This window comes from Pagrus major, chromosome 12 (assembly GCF_040436345.1).
Source record: "Pagrus major chromosome 12, Pma_NU_1.0".
NCBI classification, from domain to species: Eukaryota; Metazoa; Chordata; class Actinopteri; order Spariformes; family Sparidae; genus Pagrus; species Pagrus major.
Genome location: NC_133226.1, coordinates 9592424 through 9616628, shown reverse-complemented (window position 1 = coordinate 9616628; position 24205 = coordinate 9592424). Strand labels below are relative to the sequence as shown.

Genomic DNA, 24205 nt, shown 5'->3' with positions numbered 1-24205 from the left:
ATTTTCATAGGTCCAGAGTACAGTGCATGTGGTGTGGTAGGAGGTGAGCATATGTAGCACACTGCAGCAGCTGGTTAATTATTACAGGACAGGTTGAGACAGCGTTGGGAGGGAGGGGCTGACTGACACCAGATATGACTCTCCTGCTTTGTGTATGTGTGTGTGTGTGCGTGTGTGTGTGCATAGAGAGAGAGAGAGAGAGCTAACCAATAAACTGACAGTTCCCTGTTAGCCACCTTTCAAGGTTTGTCCTCATCAAAGGATAATTAGAATATAAAAGTTATATGTGGATTTTAATTGTGTACACTTGTAGCAGGCCATAAATACTACTAAATACTAAATACTGAAATGTAGTAACTGAAGTGATGTATAAACAATTGTTGTATGTAACCTAGACATCTATAAAATGTTCAGTTTTCAATTAAACTTAGCCTGTAATCAGTGGGTCAGAACATATCTCAAGCTTAGTGGAATCCCCCAGGGTTCTATTCTTGTGCCACTATTATTCAACCCAAACGTGCTTCATTAGTGCTTTCAGGGACGCTAAAAAATGTTCTTTTGGGTCAACAAAACCGTAACTTAATGTTGGGCCATGGGCCAAAAGTGAAAACCTATTATATCGTATTGGTCAGATGCAAAATCGTTCCAGGATCCCAAGTTCCCTTAATGGACCATATTTACACAGTGGGCATTTTCCTCTGACAACACGCTCATGATGCGAAGCGCAAATGCCATACTGCTGTGTTTCAGGTATCAAGTTGTATATGCAGAGAGATTCTGGAAAAAACATTATTGGTTCACCACTTCCCGCTTGATCAGCAACTGAAAAGGCAATGGATAGGGAAAATCCAGAGGGACAATGGGCAGAATTTTAAAGTAAAACAACGTATTTGATAGTCCATTCTGTTTGACAACTAACATCAGCAATAAACCACTTTCCAGCTAACATTAATGTTTGACAGTGTAACAGTATATGATAGAAAATAATTCTGAAATATCAACAGACATCTTGGACACATTTATAAAAGCCTGGAAGTGAAACACCCCCGATGTAATCAAACGGTAATGTTAGCTAGGAAGTAGTTAAGTGCTAATGTTAGCCAATGGGTGACCAAATATGTGGTTCACCTTGAAATCTGGCCTGATGTCCCTCCAGATTTTCACTAACAATTGTCTTTTCATTTGCTGATCAAACAGAAAGCAGTGAAATTATAATCATTTTTCTGATTACCCACTTTTATGATTTGAAACCTGCACTTGAACACAGCAGTACGACATTTGAGCTTCCCACCCTGAGCGTGATGTCAGAGGAAAATGGTCACCATGTGAGTATGATCTATTGTATGTTGTTAAAATAATGAATATTTAGGGATCCTACATATTTAAAGAGCATTTTAAATCACAAAAGATAAAGCAGAAAAAACAGCGATTTCTATTCTAACTTTTAGTATATATTTATTTATTTATTCATTCATTCATTACTAGAAATATCTGGCAGCACAGTGGCCTGTGAGCCCCATTTTGGGCAGCCATGGCATAGAGCAAATACATTTCAATTGGTGAGTGAAGACAAGACAGAAGCCATTGTTTTGGTAAACATAACCTGCATCACTTTCTGCTCTTTCTCGCTCCACAGGGACATTTGGCCAGTGTGGGTTGCAGAGCAGCTTCAGTGGAACAAATGGGGCTTCAGTTTCTTGATGGGGGGACTTGGAGTCATTAACATTCTGCAATTGTTCTTGTTTCATAATAGTGTCCCAATATGTTTCCCACCACAGAGTACACTGAGTCTCTGAACAGCTCCACCCTGAGGCTGGAGCTTTGAACATTTGTCATTAAGCAAAGCTTGTCTTGGTCTTATTGTGATTACCAGGGTCACATGTGACTTTCAAGTGTAACCATGCCTTATCCTCTCTCAAGACAAAACAACAGTTTAGTTAAACTTTATTACAGTGAAAGTGTAATTTAATGCTTCACAATTAACGAACATACAAGATGCAACATGCAAAAACTTTGGGCAGAAGAATAGTGGAGCTGTTTAACTGCACAGGCAGTTCTTTTTTTTCTTTTTCTTTTTTTTTTTTTTACAGAATCTCAAATGTATGAAACATGTTGACACAGGATTCAGTTGACTGTTGTGATTCAAGGTTCAGGAGCAGTTCATCTTTGTGTCAGCAGAGGGAGGCACAGCATCGGCACAAATGTTTTCCAGGATCATACTGCTGAGTCAGTGGTCCCTGGCAGAGTGGTAGTCTGATGCTGTAATGTTTTTCTTTTGGTCTTTTGGATTTGTTTGAGCTACTTCAGTGGTGTGTTACATCATTAGAAGAAAACCATACTATATTACAATAATACTACATTCTGCCATGTAGCACAAATTACCCTGCATGACAGCATCACCTAGTGGTGTGCAGTATGGTCACTGAAAGAACAATTACAGTTATGTATTGTTGCTGGTCTGCTTTATGTGAAGTTAACACAGCATGTGTGCTATTTTGTCTCATGAAGATGGAGGGAAATGAGGGTTTAAAAAAGATACAGTATAATGAATAGAAATGGACAATAAAAGAGAAACAGTGAGCAAGAACACAAATCTTTGTCACATGATAAGCCAAAAGACAATGGCACAACATCACCGATGGCACCCTCACCATTACAAGTGATGGTATTGTTCAGAATAGAGGGTTGAAGCCCAAACAACAATCACAACATCATCAGTTTAACTTTTGTTAAGGCAAACACATTTTATTTCTTTAAAGGTGAAATACATCAGAATTGGCCATCTTGGATTCATACCACCAGCAAATAGGTTCAGCATGCCACCAAAATAACTGCTTACTGCTGCTACCTGTATTCTTTTTATACACCCATGACTGTAGCTACTGTTAGCATGTTAGCTCCGTTAGCCAGGGGAGTGTTGGTGTTTACACCGGTAGCACAGGAGCTTCGGACCCCTGAGAGAAAGAGGTTTTCAGGGCCGGGGCTAGCTTGTTAGCATGCTAACTTCAGTGGATATCTGTTCAGCACAATACAGAGACGTCTTTGACATAACGTCAACACTGTTTTTCTTCACATTCTGTAGATATTTTTAGTTAATTCTTGAATGTTTTGAACTATAATTTTTACATATTGCACCTTTAACTGAAACTAAACCTTTTGCCTTGACAACAATGTGTTCAACTAAGTGTGCCTGGTGAGGGAAATACAATAGTTGGCTCCAACCAAAGCAGAATGGATGAGGAGTAAATGAACTGAAATGCCATTCCTTTCCTAAAATAAAACAGGACATACAGCCTGGCAGGCAACAGGTGGACACAAAGGCGGCCTCCTGGACTCTGTGTGCGTCAACATGTCACAGTAAATACATGTTAAGTGGCCAGTCCTGGTATGCCTGTGTGTTCATTGGTTTGTACAGTAATATTCTGTGTACAGATGTATTGTTAATGTTGTTTATCTGCGTATTAGACTGCATGTAGATGGTTAAAGAAGACACAGATGCAAACTAAACTGATACTCTATATTGTGACCTAATGTCCTGACACTGCTCTTTCTGAAAATAGAAAGTCTTCTAATCTAGTAACTTCTTCTGTCGCCGTTTTTATGGGTGATGTGACTCTTCTCTGCAGCTTCAATGTTTGTTTATCCCACTTGTGTCCTATGTAGGGTTAAGTTCTGAACTACAATGTTACAACATGTACAAAATTGGATTGGGAGCTATTTTACAAAAAATGAAATAAAATGTTAATTTGTATTCTATTAAATATACAGTAATGTTTGCTGTTTTTGTGTTTTGATTTCTGTGTCTGTCGTAGCTTCACTGGCACAAATGTGACATATTTCAACCAACACAGCACCTCAGAGCAGGACCTTGAATGCAGCTTGTTCTGTGGTTCGATGAATAAACAGTGGACTGACGCTGTTGTTGATTACCGTCAATGAGCACTCAAGCCGGTGGAGCTTTGAGTGTGGCTCCAAAGACCTGAGTGACTGTACATGAGGACAGCTAGCAGCTGCCACTGTCCATCAAAACACACACTCTCTCTCTCCCTCACACACACACACACACACACACACACACACACACACACACACACACACACACACACACACACACACACACACACTGTGACTGAGCACAGAGCTCATGGCTGTCCCTGGCTGTGACACACGCAGACGCACACAGTGAAGAAACACAGTGAGCGAACTAACACGAACGTCTCCTTACCTGCCATGGGAATCTAACCACCGGCTTGTACTGTACCTGTCACAAAGCCTCATCAAGATGGATCAGTCTAGAGCCAGGATGAACATTGTGGGAACTGTTTCAGTGTTTCTGCTGGTTCTGGTCACCTCAAGTGTTGGGATGCAAAGAGGTACGTGTAGTTTCTGTGTACTTGCTATGTTCGGAGTGTGTTTTGTTTTGTTTTTTAGCATAAGTTGTCAAAAGTCTCTCAAACACATTCAGATATTGAATACATAAAACCAGTGTGAATTCTTTAGACCTTACTAAATCCACAGAAGTGTTAAATATGTCCTGTTTCATAAGATATAATAATATACTACATAATAACAACAATCATCAGAAAACATAAACAGAACGTACAAAAAACAGATGAAGGAAAAAGGGCAAAGCTAAACAACATGGCCCTAAACTGACACCATACATTATACATAATGTGTGCATGTGTGAGAAAAAATGAGTTCAGAAGTCCAAAGACCAACGGCGTAAACTATATATACGAAAAGGAAATATCATGGAGCGCATCCTTTGCTTTTTACCCTCTGTAAAGACTTCTCCTAAAGAGAATGCAGTTAAGTTTCCAGACGTATGTAGTGCTGAGATCACCTGTTTTCCACCACATCCTGCAGGGAAAACGAGAAGGTGTTTATAGGCCTACATAGTGTAAATGTGACTAAATCTATATCCTTCCTATAGTTCTGACATATCCTTTCTGCGGGGTGTTGTAAATGTGGTTAGGATCCGACTCTAGAATAAAATAAATGGACTTTATCATCCATCTGAAGCAGGAGAATTGTCTTTAGTCTCAGCCAGGAAATTGTAGACACAAACGTGTCCACAAGGTTAAAACACATCACATTAAAGGGGCACTATGTAGTTTTGGAGAAGAAATTCAGACTCAGAATTTTAATATTTACAATATTAATGAGGTAATAATACAAACTCAGAAATATTTTTTTTTCTTTTTTAAGCTGTTCCCAGAGGTAAATAATGTCCCAGAACACTGTTTGAAGCTAGAGAGGTGGCAGGGTCCGCCACATATAAACAAAGTAAAAGAGTATGAAACTGTGTTGTCCTTTAAGGTCAGTTTGTTTAAGCATAAAAATCAGTCAATGAAGATCTTTCTCTTCTGATTAAAATTTCTCCCCCAAAACTACACAGTGCACCTTTAAAAGGCTGCATCTGCTTTATCTTTTTCAATTTCTAATCAGCCAAACTTCTGTATAATTCCCCTCTAACACAGCCGTACTGTGAGCCTACAAGATTGGAAAGTGAACATGGCTGTATGTTGTGATTAACTCCTCTTGTATTTTGCACTTGCCATATGAAAGTGTTGGTAATGATAAGAAAGACCAGTTCAGAAAAAAAAAATCAAAAATGGACATCAGGAGGGGCTAACTGCAGCTAGTTCAGCTGTGGCCTCGGGACTTCAGGACATGTGAGATGGGTACCATATCAAATGCTGGCACTGTTTTACAGTCACATGCACAGGCTTGCAGAGCAGACCATTGACATACAATACATGTTTTATAAGCACAGATATACAGTGCATGTTGCAGACCGGCTCGGTGAGACAGGTGGAGATGCTGTCACATTCTGCCAGGGGAGATATGGTAGCTAGGTGGGGTTGACACGGGGTTGGGCTCGGCTTGGCAGACAACCTGTGCTTCGTGTAATATGACAGTGATTAGAAGGCTGAAAGAAATATGGATGGCATCTTTCCTGTTGGTCCAAATCACTGAAGGCATCCTGTCAGCAATAACTTGTAGATATGAGTGAGAAGAATGATTTAGATGTCAATAATCTTATCAGGGGATGGAAATTCCATCAAAAACACTTTACCAATGAAGATGTTACAGTACCGCAAGATGTTATTTGAGCCATTGGAATTCTTTCTATGGCCACCGCACTGAAATCCATTCTCAAGTTATTCATTTCTACATCCACAGCATCCTCTGAACCTGAAGTTTGTTTTATGAAGATTGCTTATATGCTATGATTACAGTTTATCTTGCAGAAATTCAACTGCAAAACTCCCCTGCAAACTTCAAGTTCATGTGTTTAAATTTTAATTATCGTCTGGTTATACAATAAAAATGTGTGTTACTTAGTCCGCAGCAGTTTTTAAGCTTGGACGATGACGTGTTAGCTATAACTTCTGGGAAAACATCAGATGATACATGAGAGAGTAAGGATGGAAGAAACGTGACTGTGACTAAACTATAAAACACGACCTCGTCCATGAACACTTCTGCCTGAGTCACGTCAGATAGATTTTCATCTGCAATGGTGGTTGATAATTAATAATAAAAACAACTCCCATCATCCCACATTTCTCACACCTTTTGTTTTGCAGACCCAATATTCCACTTGCACAGTGAAGTGTGACATATATCCACCGTACTGACTGCACATTCTTCTCTCTGATTTGATTTAAATCCCTTATCCAGCTATGACGTCGGAGCTTTACTGCTGCTTTCACAAGATAGTGTCCGTCGGTCACTTTCTTTTTTGGCAGCTCTTCCAAGCACAGGGTGTGTTCAGAGCCATAGGGACCTAATGTTAGTGTGTGGCTAGCTAACATCGCTAACGGTTATCTATCTGTCTGAATGATCAAAACTGTTAAAAACACTATGTACAAAAACAAATGCTAAACTATTGATAATACATACAAAGTGAACTGTGAAGTATTTTACCTAAGTTACGGATGAAAAGGCACTGAGATAATTATAAATGTACATATATACAGTATACAGGTATACTGTAGAGTTGGCACTGGAAGCAATATGCATACTGTGCGTTTAAATGCACAAATGTACTTTTTAAGTTTTGTGAGACTGAAATTAAATGAGACAACACAACATAAACAAGGTTTGGCTTTTGAAGATCAAGTTTAATCGCCCGTGACTTGATTGAGCAAAGTTTAACAATCTGTGACCGCAAATAAACAATTAGCAACTGTTAGTTGACAAGTGTTGACAAAAGCGTTATTGTTATATCATTATTATTGGCTCTTCGTTGTGGTTGATGAGGCGTGGGTCTGTTGTGCAAAGCCGAGATGGATGTCACAAAAGGCGTCACTGTCATCAGTTCTGCCGAGCAGAGCTGGTTTTTATGAGCTGGCTTGGATTTATGTTGAAATGATTGCGAGCCAGTAAATACAATGGATGTTTATTATTAATGTGTAATGGTGACTGCATAAGCCAAAACAATATTTCACCTCGCTGCAATTATTAGTCAACTATGTTGGGAGCCAGCATTAATGGTGCTACATGTAAGAATGTTAATTAAAATACGTTCCAAAATCATCAAAATAATGTGAATAAATAGCACTTTTGACATAATGACAATATGTGTTGTGTTGCAGAGATATTTACTGAAGTTAGCATGCTAACCAGCTAGCCGTGGGCTGGCCCGGTCGGAAGCTCCTGTGCTAGCCGTGTAAACATTAACACTCCCCAAATCCCTGAGCTCCTTGTCCGAGCCGCTAGCTGCACTGCTAACTGAGCTAACTAGCTACATTTAGCAGCAGTTGGCAGTTACTCCACTGATATGCTGCCCCCTGTTTGAATCTGACAGGTGGCCAATTTACACATATTGCACCTTTAATGTTAAATATTTTCTACCAGGAACAGTTTTAACCACTTATGAATTTAATGGCAGCATAATGAGTTAAAGAGGGCGTTTTTATTGCTGCTCAGCACATCTGTGTGAACTGAACATCTTCAAACAATGGAAGACTCCCTTTGCCGAGATCTGATCCCCTGATATGCCACGAGTACAATACCATTTTGTGTTTGCTCTTTGTTTGACCACACTGAATGTATCAAGCAGAAGAACTTGTATCTGGTTTGCATGAAAGAGTCGGAGAGAAGAGAGGATTCAACTCAAAGTACGGAAAAAACCTAGAGGATAAACTCCAAATCAAAGCAAACACCAAAGTAACCAAAGGATGTTATAAGTTACAGGCTCTGAAGTAGGCCACTGTTCTGGGAAAGAAATTGAGTTGAATAAGATCTAATGGATACTGGAGGAAACAATAAAACACAGAAAAGATGCAATTAAGACAGAGTGAGAACGATTCATTCAGTGGTCCAAAACAACATAAACAAGAAAGACATAAAATGTGCTATATATGCTCTGGATTGGACACACACCAAGAGTGATAATGTGAGATACTTGTGTGGATTAAGAAGATTTTTCTAATATATACAGTAGAGGCCAGATGTGACTCTCTGACAACAGCACTGTATCACTTCTGCTGTCCAAGCAGCATTTCATAACAAGGACCTCTCGCAAGGTCGAAACCACTGAGGCTCTCTTTTGCTCTAAATAATGAGTCATGTGGTTAAACATGAGGCACAGCGAAGCCTTCTCTCTTCAGATGTTATCCATCTGTTCAGACATAACACTGGCAAAAGTATGAGTAACATGGTGAGGAAAAAAGACACATTCAGCAACAAAACCACTCAAGAACCAACTGTCTATTGACACTATACAAATACATTTAACAATACTATCAAATTTATGTATTTGAAAGTTTCTAAGGGGAAGTACTTTCTGACTTTTGTTGAACTCTGACAGCCATGATGGCAACAACATCAACAAAATTTACAGTGTCACGTTTCGAAAAACTGTTTGATGAAACATGACTAAGAGTCTCCAGTCCAAGCTAGCAGCACCGTGAGCACCCCAGAATAAAAAGTTGGCATTTCACTTTTCTGTAAACAAAGAATATGTTAAATTTTAACGTTTCATAACAATGTTTCTACAGTATGTGTCATTGCATGTTTGGATTACATGTGTATGAACTTACTTATACATGTTAGGAAGATGGGATAATGGTGGTGGCATGATGGCTGTCAAGCCAAAGACCACTGTTCAAGACAGTGTTTCAACATTGGTAAGCGTTAAACCACTGGATGTGAAAAATACTGACGTGAATTGGATGTGCAAAACCAGCTATGTGTAATAAGACGTCGGGACGATTTTCAGCCATGTTTGTGGTGCTGAAAAATGATCTCACCTCGTCCTAACCAAGTGGTTTTTGTGCCTAAACCTAACCAGACCATAAGCACAGCGTTGTCATACATAAAACTGAAAATCGGACATAACGAAGTGTAAAGTTTCAATATAATTGTGGGTTGTTGAAATGTACTGTACATTGGCAGCATTTATTTTGGTGATTGGGTTGCTGTGAGTGTACCATAGACACAGCGGTGCTTTGAGCAAAATGCTAATGCTAAATTACAGCTGAGGCTTGTAGGGATGTCATAATAGCTTTGCGAGTATTTGGTAAATAAATCAAAATGTTGGATGGGGTTATCAAGTTTATCCTTAGAGGGGAATCATTTTGTCCTTAGTTGTTGAGACATTTCACAAAAAAAAACGCACAAACATGAGCATTCACCAACGTCATTAGTGTCCACGATTGTCTAATAATTGAATAGATATTTCAATAAAGTGGTGGACAGACAGACCAGTGTTGCCATCCACAGAGTCCTGCTGCTACCGTGCTAAAAATACGATTTTAGACTGCATACATGACATGACTTAATAAAGCAGGTACTGCTGAGATATTTAACCTTGCTCTGACCTTGGCTAAAATTGCATCCCAGTGTTTAAAACCCAGGTTTAACCTCTTGTCAGGGTTTGATTCACAGTAGCCTTCTTTCCATGAGTCAAACAGCAGCAGTGACCTGGGGCCGGGGGTTGTGGGCTGCTATTGTGAAATCTTTGTTTCTCAAGAGACAAACAAGCATAATGTCCTTCAAACTCTGTCCTTTAAAAGCATCCTCTGCTCTTTCCTTCTCTCCTCTCCTCTGTTTTCCATTCGACCTCTTCCTCTCCTCAGTTCAGACAAAGTTTAAAGCAACCTTAAAGTCTCTGATCTGAATCCACGTATAAACACTGGCTGCCTCACTCCTGTGCTACCGCTATCTTCTTCCATCGCTTTTCCCTTTTAACATGTCTTTGTGTTTGTTTTTACTCCCCCGTTCATTTCTTCCACCTCAACATATTCACCCTGAGTAAAAAATAAATAAATATCAGACTGCATTACTAATACTGAGCTGCATTCCCTTTTACTCTTGTCCCACTCGTCTGAAAGTGAACTGCCTTTCTCCTACAACTCCCTTTCACCATCTAAACTTTGCTCACATCTTTACTCTAGATTCACCTGGTTTATATCATGGAAAAAACAGGTGGTTCTAATAATTTGTATATTCAGCATACACAGAACTGGCGATTTACCTGCTTTCATTTTAACAAAGACCATCTGGTGAAACAAGATAGTGGAGAACAGTGTGTGCACCGGGGACGGAGTCTGTCCTTGAACCTTAAATTAAAATGTCCTCGCTGCAACTTTGCATCCAGTTCCAGTCTTTGTCGTTCTGTCTCTGTTCCGTCTAATCCTTTTCTTTTTTTCCCCCTCTTTCACAATACTTTATGTAAAGTTGCAAAATCCCAAATTGCTTCAGATGTAATCGCATGAACAGACTCCCCTCAAAGTCACCCTTCTTCTGCTCGACTGAGGTCAGAGCTGCAACAAACCACAGAACCTCTGATCTGGTCCCATTGGTCAACAGTCATAGCTGGACGCTGAGTGACTCAAACAGATGACTCTGTCTCAAGCAGGAATGCCAAGAATGTCAGATCATTTGGCTGAGAAGATGCAGCTGTTTACACTTCCCTGTGATGCATTATTACGAAACAACATGAACAATTTTCAACCTTATCTCCCAAAACTTTTACATTAGCAATCACATTTGGCAGCTAATTCCTTCCTTCCCTCAGTCAGATCTATTATGATGTTAATGTTCTGTCTGACCATTTTTCCAAATACTGTAATGGATGTCTTGTTTTGTAATGAATGTCTTCATGATTTTTCCCTATGTGCACCGCCTGCAGCGCCTCGTATCATCACCTTATTAGAGACAGTGGATGTACTGCTGGATCACAACGCCACCTTCATCTGTGAGGTGGAGTCCCGTCCCCCCGCTGAAATCACTTGGACCAAGAACAACCACCAAATAATGTGAGCTTACACCTATTTAGGCGACCACGCTTCAAATGGTTATATATATATTATGGCCAATGCATTTTGACTTCCACACGATTTTCAAAATTTCTGGGGTGTACTGTATTTCTTTAGTTTTATGTTGATGATGTTTGAGTTTCTTTAGCTAGTATTTCCTTCTTGGTCTCCTCGGCCATAGTGGCAGCTTTAAAACATGTCAGCGCTAGATGCTAAGCTTTAGGCTAACCTTAAAATGTGTAAATAGCTGCTGCATTTTTTTCATCACAAGACTATGGTTATGGTACAGTAATGAAACGTCAGTAACAATAGCTGCTAAGTATGGCCTTACAAGGCTAACATGGCAAAATTGATTTGATTCCTGTAACATAAGCTCTAATTTAAGCCATCAACAAGGCTACAAAATGACAAAAAGTCTTTAATTTAAAAGCTCTGATTTTGGCCAGCAGCGAGGTAACTTATTAGATATTTTTAAAAAATGTGGCAAAATTCTAGGCTAACATTAGCTCGTAAGTTTGGTCATCATAATGCTACAAATCTCAAATACAAATACTGCCAAATGCAAAACATTGTAGTCACATAGCCTACATCAGATATTCAAACATATATGGATTGTTCGTGTTAGGGTCATATTCGACAGTTTCCCTAACAGCATACTTCTAAAGCTCTTAATATTTCAAGACAATTAACAAGTTAAGAATGGTAAATAAAAGTCCATCGGTTGCTTCTGCTCACAATCAGACTCTTCTTCGCTCACCACCAGGTACTATGACCCCCGGTACATTACCAGAGAGCAGGGACAGATGTTAATCATCCCTCATGTCAGAGAGTTAGACAATGGAGAATACTGCTGCATTGCCAGTAACGGCATCGGAGAGCCAGCCAAGAGCTGCGGAGCGTTGCAGCTAAAGATGAGTATGTCTGCTTTCTGTCTAAGGTTGTCTTGATCTTGAGTCCAGATAATTTTTTTTTCTTTTAAATTGCAGTTGGAACAGTTCCATTAAGAACAAAACACTCACAGACTAAACCTGTCTTGTCTCTCTTGTTTTGCCATCAGAGCCACAAATCAAACGCCATCCCACCAATGTGACCCTTCTGGTAGAATCCAAAGCAGTGCTGCCCTGTGTTACCCTCGGCAACCCCAAACCAGATGTCACCTGGCTCAAGGATGATGAGCTTATCAAAGTATTTGCTTTTTTTTTTTTTTTTTTTAACTTTAATTTACAACTACAGGAAGTTGTTGGACTGTTGGAAGGACTGGGAATGGGTGCAGAATACAGAAAACATCCAGACTGTGTATTAATTATTACAAAATAGCCCAAATGCCCTCGCTTTTGTCTTGGTTTTTAAAACCAACGACTTTGCCTTTCAATCAAAGAAGAAAAGGAAATAACAAATCAGTTTATCTTCCCAGATCACTGACCGTGTTACCATTCTTGACTATGGTGCACTGAAGATCCATAACATACAGAAGGAGGATGCCGGCCAGTATCGCTGTGTGGCCAGGAATAGCTTTGGTTTGGCCTTTTCAAAGCCTGTCACCATAGAGGTACAGGGTATGTATTTAAACTTGGTTTCACTTTCTATGCTTAGTATATCCTGTATACTTAAAAAACTGTCATTCAGTACAGTGGAATATAATTTTTCAGTTGCAGCATGTGTGTTCATGTGTCGAAACTGTGTGACTGCATGTGTGTGTGTGCGGACGTGTATTTGTGACATTGTGGGGACATAAATCTGTTACACAGTCACATTGTGGGGACACGCTGTCCTTATGGGGACAAAAACGTCTCCGTAATGTAAATCATTCGATTTTAAGGTGAAGACTTGGTTTAAGGTTAGGTTTAGGTTAAAGTTAGGGTTAGGTAAGTAGTGGTTGTAAGTTTCCATGAAATGAATGTGCTGTAAGTCTAAGTAATGCATCCAAAAGTGATGGGAAAATGACTGTGTATGTATGTGTTCAGCTCCAGCACGAATCCTGCGGGTTCCCAAGGAGAAGAGGGTGGAGTATGGCAGCCAGATTTCACTGGAGTGTAATGCTACTGGAAATCCAATCCCCACCATCACCTGGCTGGAAAATGGGAATACAGTGAGTGCTCAGGCTCGGTGTGTGTTTGTGTGTGTGAAAACAAGTTTGGGGGTTTGGTGAGTTTCTAAATGGTCCTTGACTGATGCTGATTGGGTTAAATTCATTGTAAATGTGCCCCTGTCAAGGTCAAAAAGTGTCTAAACCGCATGTAACGAGAAACTAAAGCTCACAACAACATTTTTGCAATCAAAAACCAACGTAAAAACATTGTTTATGATGATAGCTCCATGCATCCATCCATCCACGTCCAGGCTCTGACCCTTCGGCTTCTCATAAATGCTTGTGATCTCTCCAGGAATATTCTTGTCTCCTTCACAGTGGTGGAGTTTGGCTCAAATGTCACTCCAACACGGCCAGCAATAGAGAAAATGTATCGCATGGCTGACATTTCGACACATTGTCAGCCGCAGAGCTTTACATATTAGGAAAGCTGTGACAATAACAGACCAGATAAGGAGGAAGGCCAACATGCATTACAGAAATACTCATATGAAGTTTTATTTATAAAAAGCCTTCGTCTTTGTATAGATCTGAGATTAAACAATATCGTAGCGCACAAAAGAATACAATTCTGCTAACCAGTATATTTAGTAGACAAACTGCTAATACGTGTAACCTGCACATTAGCATTGTCTGCTTACATTAGCAGCAAACAGCTGACCTTGCTGGCTGGCTAATCCAACAACAGACAGAAGGCTAAACACAGACCAATTTCATGTGTAAATACTGACTGGCATACATTCGTTTTGCTGTTCATGTGGCTTGATCAACAAATCAATTAAGATCTTAATGCAGAATTAGTTCACAATAATATAAGTCGTGAGCGTGAGCAAGGGCAACAAAGGAAACCGGGACACGAGGAACACAAATCCACACACATACAGTATACTGTAATGCAAACATACAAGAAATTACCCAACTAACCCCTCGCTGTCCGTCTCCCTGACATACATACACAGACTTAACACAGTGCTCAGAGATTGGCTGTGGGATCAGCGGTATAAACAGCAAAGGAATTCCCATTATAGTGACAGGGGATTGAAGAGATTGCCTTCAATTTAGCCAATGATACACAGTGTTATCAGCTGCAATTGGCTTGTCTTTTTAAGGGAGCATGCACAAAGCCTCTAACTGCTGACTGTGATCCAGAGACTAGATTGTGCAACAGCCCAGTCACATAATGGGCTTACTCATCTTATTTGGATATATAGCTGTTGTAAAGGCGAGATGTATATTATAGAGGGAGATAAAGGTAACTTTTAATAGATTTTGTGACCCAGAACGTCAAGTAATCAGTTGTTATAAGTCTAATATCTAATGAGTATGTTCTAATATGTGAGTCATTGCAATGGTTTGGTTTTAATACCCTCACAACCACATGCAAAGGTTTTTAGGACAGCAGAAGACATTATTCAAGATTCATATCAAATGCATTTTCGTTCTTATTGAAAATATAATATAAATATATTATTGAAATGCATGTAAGAAGTTAAGTTTAAAACACTCAAAAAATAACTAGAATTATCAACAGAATGTGAAGAAATAATCTTTGTATTGTTGCAAAGATATCTGCTGAAGTTAGCATGCTAACCAGCTAGCCCCAGGCCTGAAAACGTCCTACCCCAGTGGTCCAAAGTTCCTGTGCTAGTGGTGTAAACACCAACACCCCCGAGGTAGTCTGGCTAGCTGCGTGGCTGACTGAGCTAACAAGCTAACAGTAGCTCCAGTCATGAATGGATAAACAGCATACAGTTAGCAGCACTTAGCAGATACTCTGGTGATATGTTGCCCCTATTTGTTGGGAGTATGCATTCAACAAGTGGTCAATATTTAAAAACTTCTCCTTTAAAGGTGCAATTTATGAGAAGTTGCCACCTCTCAAAGGTAACTGCAAAAAATAGGGGGCAGCATATCACCACAGTACCCTCTAACTGCTGCTAATTGTAGCTGCTGTTAGCTCAGTTAGCTGTGCAGCTAGCGGGCAAGGTGAGCTTGGAGTGGTATTACATGATGGGACAGGCCGCGGCTAGCTGGTAAGCATGCTAACTTCTTTATAGCTATATATCACTGCAACCCAATCACCTTTGACATGACGTCAAAACTGCTCTTTCGAATGTTTAAGACGGAAATTGTTTCATAATTTACCTTGAAGAATATCTACAATTGATTTGGAATTTTAACTATTGAAAAGCTAATTATTGATTGTCTACAATTTCTCTTACTCTTGCAGATTAAATGTTAAAAGGAATTACCATTTTAACTGATCCTGGTAGAAACCTGCTAAAAATTATACCTCATATAACCTAACTGGCTACTTAACTGTTTTATAAGATGTGCTTTTTTCAAATCATGAACAAGACCACCTTAAGAGTATTAAGCAGGACGTTTATTCAAACAGGCAGCAGACATTTTTTATGCGTGCCACTGCGGGCAGACATACACCACATAATGTCTGGGTATTTAATAGTCTTGGGTGCTAGCTACAATGTGATTACAGGCCCATAATGCCTGTAAATACTATGCGTGTGTGAGTGTGTGTGTGCCGATTAAAATGACTGTGTGAGCTGCTTTTGCTGGCAGCTTGTTAAGGTCATTAATTTCAGCGGGGCTGGATCGAGCTCGTCCTAAAAACAGGCGGTGTCAGACACGGCTTCAAATATAGACACGTCGCACATCAGCACGTTGACTCGGGCGCTCACACACCCGCTGCAGACTCTCACATATATCACTTATAGATGTGAGTGTGAATACAGGAACTAAAAACAACAAATACATTTAATATGGCGACATCAGCCCTGTGTGAATACCAGGGAATATTTAAATCCACTAAATCATCACAAGTGGTTATATTACACAGTGTATGTGCTCCTATCAGCTCAACACCCATGAGACTGTTTATTTACAGCATATGAATATTTTACACATTAAATCTTGAGACATTTTTTAAATTTTATGATGGAACTTTCCCCTTTTGCTGACAACTCAATTTTGCGCCAACATCTGGTGAGGAGGTAGATGAAATGGACCGTTGCTCCACTTGATCTCAAAAAGTAAAGCTCAGCTCTGTTGCTCTAAGTCAAGCACACAATCTTCCTGATCCATGAATGCTGCCTGATAACAGAGGACAACAGCCATTTATTTTGAGATGTTCCACCAAATTCTCTGCCGGTTTCCTGGTTACCTAGCTTCAGCTACAGGTCCCAACCATAAACACTTCAGGGGTCTGTTTCCAGTTATGCTACCTTTCTTCCATGGAATCATTTACGCAATTTAAAGGGTCATACTCTGTGTTATCTTCTGAGTAATTTGGGAGATTAAGGGCTTGATGGTACATGTTTCTATGGTGGTCTTAAATGAAGGAGGCATCATTTATACCTGGTAAGGCAACACGGTTACGGTAAAGTTTGTTTTTTAAAAAGCACATATCATTTTTCTATGAACAACTGGTCACATGATGTGTGGCTTTTCTGTGGTACCACTCTGATTTGATGTTGCACAAGTTCTTCTATTTTTATTCAGTCACAGCACTTGTTTCCGGTGGTAGCAGGCACCTGTTTTCATCAGAAAAGCTCATATCCGAATGGCTACAGCAGACGCCATGTATCCGCTAAGTTGCTGGTCCAACTCCAGATGGAGATCTTTGTTGCATGTCATACCTCACTTCTTCACCTCACACTGTTAATTAAAGGTGTAAAAATGCCCCATGAATATCTTAAGCTCTGAGAAACCCACTGTAGACTACCTTCCCAGCACCAAACGACAGAGCCTAGCAGCTAGCTAGTGAACACAGTGGAGCGTTTAGCAGCTAAAGAGCATACTTAGAACATATTTCCCTTAGGAGTTGGTGAGAATTAAACCAGAGCTAAAAAGATAGCAAATATTAAGTCTTGTTTCCATCGGGCATGTCTCTGTGACCCCATGTGTGCGATGTGGCGACTTCTTATCCCACTGGGAACATATCATAAGTGCAGGCGAGTAGGCTATGTAGTTAAATGGTTTCTTAATGGTAAATATTTCTAACTTCTGCACAGGTTGTTTTATTCTGAAAATCGAGTGCATGCTCTATGCCTTCCTGTGTCCGACTTCCTGCCTGGCTCGATCTTGGTGTGTATTCTCCGCGGAGCAGAACGAACAGCTCTAAGAGATAATATAGTATGTCAAGGTTGGGTCTCTAGGTTGTTCTGCTGCCCCCAAGTGGACAAAAACAACTCTGTCTATCTTTAATGAAAGGAGGCATCATTTTCATGTATAAGGAAATATTTGTAAGTGTCATTTGTTCTTGCATGATGACATATTTCTGCTCATTTTCTTTTCTCGAAATGTTTTTTTTTTCCCAGATCTCAGGTGCATCGGTCGAAGAGACTTTGACAGGAGAGGTGGTCCTGTCCGTTCTTAAAGTCACGGTGAATAAGCCGGCTCTGTACACATGTCTGGCCTCCAACAGACACAGTGCCGGAGCCAACACTGTCAAGGCGACCGCCAGAGTCACTGTCACAGGTACACTTGACACTAAATTTTTTGCACATTAAAAAATGACCAATAGATACTTGTAGCTCTTCGGTCTGTGTGTGTTAGGAGGCTGTTACCATTTTGTCTTGAGTTATGTTAGCTGCCACTGAGTTGTGCTTTCTGTGGCTTCAGCTGTCTGTTGCCCTCCCATTTGGTTGATACCTCAGCCACACACCCCATGACCACAGTCACCTAAAACAACACACACACACACCCTCCCTGACCACACACACTGACCCTCCACCTGGTTGTCCCTCAGTAACCTCACAGATAGCTATGAATCGGTGAGAGAAGCACCATGGTCGCTCTTCTCTTCCTACTGAGGCTGATTTTTGTCTTTTTTCCCTCGGTCATCTGTCTGCCTCCTCTCTTCTCTTCTGTCCTCCTGCTTCTGTGTCTCCAACCATCGTCTTCTGGATATTGCCACTTCCCCATAGAGTGGAGGTAAGAGAAATGCTCTATATGCTATCTTTCATGAGACAATATGCATTTTTACTCCATCAATGAACCTCCAATGCCAAAAGAGAGCTTGTTTCTCTGTCACCCATATGGTGTGTGTTGAGTTTGAACTTTCCTGAACTGCAACACAACCCCAGTCACTACATCTGGACTATGTAACTGCAAAGAAAGAGATGGAGAGAGGGGGAGAAAGGTAGGAGAAAGAGAAAACGGTTGCCTTGGGATGCCTGGTGAGAATGGGGGAAAGAGACAACGGATTTCAGGTCATAGACGGACAAAAGTATCAGGCTCGATGGCTAGATCTTACATGATCTGCCAACTCGTGACCACATCTGGACCGTTATATTTATAGGATGCAGAAGCAGCAGAGAGAGGCACAGTGAGAAAGTGAAAAGGAGGAGGACATGGTGGGATGACGGGGTTGAAAGATTTACAGTCAGCGTTGAGTCTGATGGTTTGACTTGAGCTCTTCTGAAGCACCAATCTCCCCGAGAGGCGACATCTGGAGTTTGTAAGCGCTGCAGTGCACAGACAGACAGAGAGAAACGCAGAGCGGAGTGAGGGATGTCAGACAGACGGGCAGAGAGAAAGACCATTAATGTGAGGCCGAAAGAACAGAAAAGAAAGAGAGAAATGTTGGAAGACGAACAGACGCAAGAGCTGAAAAAACAAGCAGTCAGACAGAGTGGGAAACGTGTGCTGGATTATGTATGTGTGTACAACAGATCAAGACTCTAGAGGCAGCAAAGAAGTCCAACAGGCAAACAGGCATGTCATTTCATATGAACCTAATACAACTTGTGTCATGATCAGGATCTGGATGAGTAATGTGAGTTCACACAAGTACAGTAGATCATTTCGTCTCAGTTATTTTGGTGTAAACCCCTCCACAAAGGTTCACTAATAAGCCAAAGCAGTAAAAGACTGATTGCTGTAGGGATTTATAGTCACCATCTCTTTTTCACCGTATTTCTTTATTATTGTAAAACACACATCCTAAGAACAACTGGGTCCAGGCCAGTAGTTAACTTTCTTCCCTGTGTTTGGAGAAGTACCTACTATAATCTGACATTTCAACTTCTATGGGGATTATATAAACTCTTCCATTAAAAGCAGAGTACACATTTAGCTCCAGCAGCCAAATAGGGCTGCAACTGATGATTAATCTGTCAATTATTTTCTCAATTAATCGATCTGCAACCAAATGCTTGTATTCATGCGCGTCTTCTTCCAACAGACACTACAAAAGCGTCACAGGCTACTGCAGCGCGTACCGTGGAGATGTGTGCCGCAATATCCTGAGAGACGACTTGCTGGTTTTCTTTAACTCCTCCCTCTCGGACCCCGAGGACATGCAGGAGTACCTGGTCCAGAGCTGGTGGACGGAGCTGGAAGGACTCAGCGTGCTGTGTAACCCTGCAGTACGCTCGCTGCTCTGCCACTCGTCCTTCCCCGACTGCAACCCAAGAGGTTCAGGACCGGCACCTAAACCTGTCTGCAGGTAGCTCACGGGTCCCCAGAATTAACAAAGTAGTGAATCGTTTTATGACAGATGAATGGCTAAATGTTTTTTCTTTACAACAGAGAGCACTGCCTGGCAGTGAAGGAGCTGTACTGCCATAAGGAGTGGTTGGTACTGGAGGGCAGCAGTTCAGTCCAGCCTGGTCTCTTCAGCTCTGTCCCCGGGTCCCACAGTCCCACTTCACTGCTGCCAAACTGTCAGGCCTTACCAAGTCTTGGCGCAGACCCTGACGCTTGTACACATGTGCCTTTTGTAGGTAAGATATTCCAAAGTGAAGTCAAAAGTCAAGAACCATTCTTCACTGAAGTAGAAGTAAATAAAAGTAAGTAAGTTAGTTTCGCTCTGAAGGACATTTCTTCTGGCCATTTCAGTGCAAAGCTAATTGAACCTCACTTCATATTGATATAATTCAAAGACTATTAAACTTAAAGGTAGAATCAGTAGGATTTGTCCGAGCGTTCGTAAACGCACCGGAAAGATAGTTGATTGCTGGGTCTCAGTCCCAGGACGTCAAGTACGACAGATTATGTTGAAATATACAGGTAGTCAGTTACTGAACACAACCTACGTGGCAACTTCAAAATAAAACACTGAAATAACTTCACCTTATACTAAAAAATATACGTAGCAACACAAATTTAGTTTCTTTGAGTTTTGTTTTTCCTCTTCACACATCTCAAAACATTTTCAGTAGTGGTTAAATGCATTGTGCATATTCAGTATGTACTGTTGGTGATGACCCTAACAATACCAACAGCTACAAACACTTCCAGCACAGACCACAGGTGTACTGTGTGTATTTTACAGCATGTAGAATGATGTTTCATATATGTATGTTTTGTGTTGCTGCTGTTTAAGGCCACATGGAGCACTTTGTTTTTGTAAGGCGGACATGCTTTAGTGAGTCAACAGAGCATTGGTTATTATCATGCAAGAAAGTTTCCTCATTTTAAAATTGGCATATTTTGAAGATGTAATCACAAATGTAATCAAGTAATTCTTGACAATTTAACTATAATCTAATTGCACTATTTTTCCAAATAGTACTTTTGTACCAACCTGACAGCTGACACTATGCAGTGCTGCAACATAGAAATGCATCTTGTTTCTAGAATCTGCTGAATCTAAGATCTGTTGAATCTGTCCTGCAGAAACAGTTTGAGCCCGGCTTAATAGCAGAGAGGAAATGGAGCGTTATGTAAAAGAAAAGCAGGAGTTGGCAGCGTGTACTTCTTCATATGCTCAGGGCCAAATAAAGCCTGGCCTGCTAGACTGATACTGATGAGGTCATTAAGAGGGTCTTATAGCTGAGCCAAAACATACAGCTGCAGGTGTGTGACTCGTGTGTGTGTGTGGTGTATGGTTTAAAAAGTCTCCGGGCATAGTTTGTGTATGTTGTGTAAACTGATCTTAAGTATTCAGATTACTTAATAGCTGTATTTCCTCTAAATTGTTTTAAATGTTTTTTTTTCTGTATTTCAGACATCAAGAGAGATCAAATCACAAGTGAGTATGAACACACACAATTCAACACAAATGCATCAAAACTACATCTCACACAAAATAAATTAATAATGAATTTAATAGAAATAATTGAATAATTGTATAATAATAATAATGATAATATATTAATCCTGTATCCATTCTGTCTGTTATCAAAAGCAACATGTTACAATGAAAGAGGCCGTTTCTACCAAGGCAGCATGAATGTGACGAGGTCTGGGATCCCGTGTCAGTCATGGAGCCAACAGGTATTGTGGTTTTTTTGTGTAGAATATATACATTTTATGAAAATGACCACATGTAAAGAGGGTCGGGGAGAAATGTCTAATTCCAGAAAGACAGAAAATTTTCCAGAATTTATCGAATAACTTCGAAATTAAGAAATATTTCTTTTGTCAATTACAATTACTGTAAAATAAAGATTGAAAAAGTGGAAAAAATAGGAGGAAGCTGCTGAACAGCTGTTGAAAGCAAAGCCAACAACACAACTAATGCCTGTGTTTATAAATGTCTCCGTTTTCTAGTAAATGATTGAAGTGTGACTGATATTTTGTGCGTGGATGTTCAGTTTTATATCAAACATTCCTGACCTCTAACCAAAAACAGAAACACACACACACACACACACACACACACACACACACACACACACACACACACACACACACACTCCCTGTGGCCCAAAAGCCTCTTTATGTTTTTATTGCTTTGCTCAGTGAGAGGGTCTGTTAGGGTGAACTGTTACTACTCTCCTGTGCAGTGTGTGTGTGTGTGTGTGTGTGTGTGTGTGTGTCTGCCAGGTCAGCAGAGAGGGAGGGGCTCATCGTGTCACATCCTGCCTCTGGAAGCAATTAGTTTTCACACGCATACGCTGCGCAGACTCACACATACACACTCTAACATGTTACACTTGCTCACACACAGAGACGTGTGTTAAATTGAGAGAACGATTCAAAGCGTTTTGTTTCTTTCGTTCTCTCGCTGTCCGTTCTCTCTTTTTCTCTCCACACAGTGTTGGCCCACACTCTCAGTTTAAATATAATTAGCGTTTTTCTCCCTCACACACGCCCCAAACCATGTGCACATCAGAGCACACAGTTTGAAAAATATGTCGACTACATATTGTGTCTGACTTGCAAAAATGCGCACACTTGTAAACACTTTGGTTTGGTTTCCCACACTGGGAGGACTGCGAACTCGTGACTTCTTCTTCAAAAACACACAACATGATTTACTGCCCCCACTGGTCGACACTGACCAGAGCTGCTGGTGTGGATGTGTTTGTGAGAACGCACATGTTTGCAGAGTACATGTGTGTTTTTATGAATATTTTGGCAGCACTACAGCACAGGTGCAGATTATTTTGATCCAGAATGTAGACAGCAATCTCAAAATATCATAGTGTACTCAAGAACAATGCAATAGGCAGTAAGAGCGCTACGCTGTATAGATCTATGATGGTGGTTTGTTGTTATACCTTCCCTAAAGCCAAAAACACAAGAGTACGTGTGTAAAGAATGGTCAACTCTGTTTGTCTGCTGCTAAGCTGTGGACGTTAGAGTGTCTGGCTAGCTAGCTACCTAACATTGGGTGGTTGTCTGCACTGAGGTAGGCTACAAGCTTTAGCATATCTAGCTAACTAGCTTACTACCTAGAGCAGTAACCTAACCTAGCTCGTGGCATTTAATTCTGTGCCATTTTGTGGGGTCATATTTAAAATTATTCACTTTGTAGCTAGTCCTAAAGCAGAGTGTAAGGCTCTATTAGCACAATATTATCCGTGTAGCTATCGACTGTATATTTAAGACCCCTTCGCTGGATTCTCATTTCAAAAACAAGTTAAGTCCACCAAAGACAGTATTTTCAACCAATTTAAGACGCTAACGTTAGCTTTGCGTGCGTTTGTAAATCCAACACTCTAGGCCTAGGCTACACTAAAATGAGTAACGTAAAGTAAAGTATAACTAGAGCATCCTCTTCAGAATTAACAAATGGGTCACTTGGGTCACTTTGTAGTGCAAGATAATGTTTGATTGTTAACATCAATACAAGCCAGTAATGCCATGTTTAGCCGAAAGTTTCTCCATTTATCTGTAACGTTTGCCTACAACTCACTCCAAACAAACTAGCTAAATATGTCTCCTCGTCTTATGTTACTAAAAAAGGCAAAATTAATATTTATACGATGGAATTGAGAAGCCTCCTGAAGTCGAGGACCCATTGTGGAAAAAATTACTGCGAATTTTGAGTGTTAAATCAACTGTGTGAGAATGGAATGGTTGTTTTTGTACACCTTAAATAGAAGCTTAATTTGGAATTAAATACTGATATAATATAATGTGATAATGTTAATTTAAACCCATAAGCATCCTTGTATATACAGTATACTGTACAGTATGTATTATAGGCCTGCTGATTGGCTCAGGGTGCTGTTTCCCTTGAAGGGGTGCCGTGCTGTCAGGGAGTTCTGGTCCATATGAAGGTCAGGATTTAAAGTTAAAGGCGATGAGATCGTATCGTGTGCTGCTTCCAGGAAGAGACTGGAATTTTGTGATATAATGTGCTGGCCAAACATAAGTTAAGAGGAAGGCAGTTAAAGGCAATGGGATCATGTTGATGATTATGCTTAAGTTCCTAACCAGCATCTAAGCTTTCATTTCCTTTCATAAGTGCTGTATAAAAAAAAAAAAAAAAAAAAGATTGGGATTGCCAACTTTTGACTTCAGCTTGGAGAGAGATTTGTTCCTGGGGTGGGTTGATATTTAACAGGCCTTGACTGCAACAAAGCATGGTCAGAGATGGGTAGATTAGTACTGTTAGTTGGCGAAATAAAGTACTCAAGTAGAA

The 24205-nt window shown here is 40.3% G+C and overlaps 1 protein-coding gene across 1 annotated transcript in view; it reads left to right on the top strand.

Moving 5' to 3' along the window:
- The first annotated feature begins 4282 nt into the window (after positions 1-4282).
- musk (muscle, skeletal, receptor tyrosine kinase) overlaps positions 4283-24205 on the top strand; it is a 31422-nt gene continuing 11499 nt past the window's right edge. The window contains exons 1-12 of the mRNA XM_073478379.1: positions 4283-4373; positions 11150-11276; positions 12040-12191; positions 12334-12461; positions 12691-12832; positions 13241-13365; positions 17703-17862; positions 18312-18318; positions 19571-19834; positions 19918-20111; positions 21338-21361; positions 21518-21606. Coding sequence (XP_073334480.1) covers positions 4283-4373; positions 11150-11276; positions 12040-12191; positions 12334-12461; positions 12691-12832; positions 13241-13365; positions 17703-17862; positions 18312-18318; positions 19571-19834; positions 19918-20111; positions 21338-21361; positions 21518-21606 — 1503 coding nt within the window. The remainder of the gene's footprint in view (positions 4374-11149; positions 11277-12039; positions 12192-12333; positions 12462-12690; positions 12833-13240; positions 13366-17702; positions 17863-18311; positions 18319-19570; positions 19835-19917; positions 20112-21337; positions 21362-21517; positions 21607-24205) is intronic.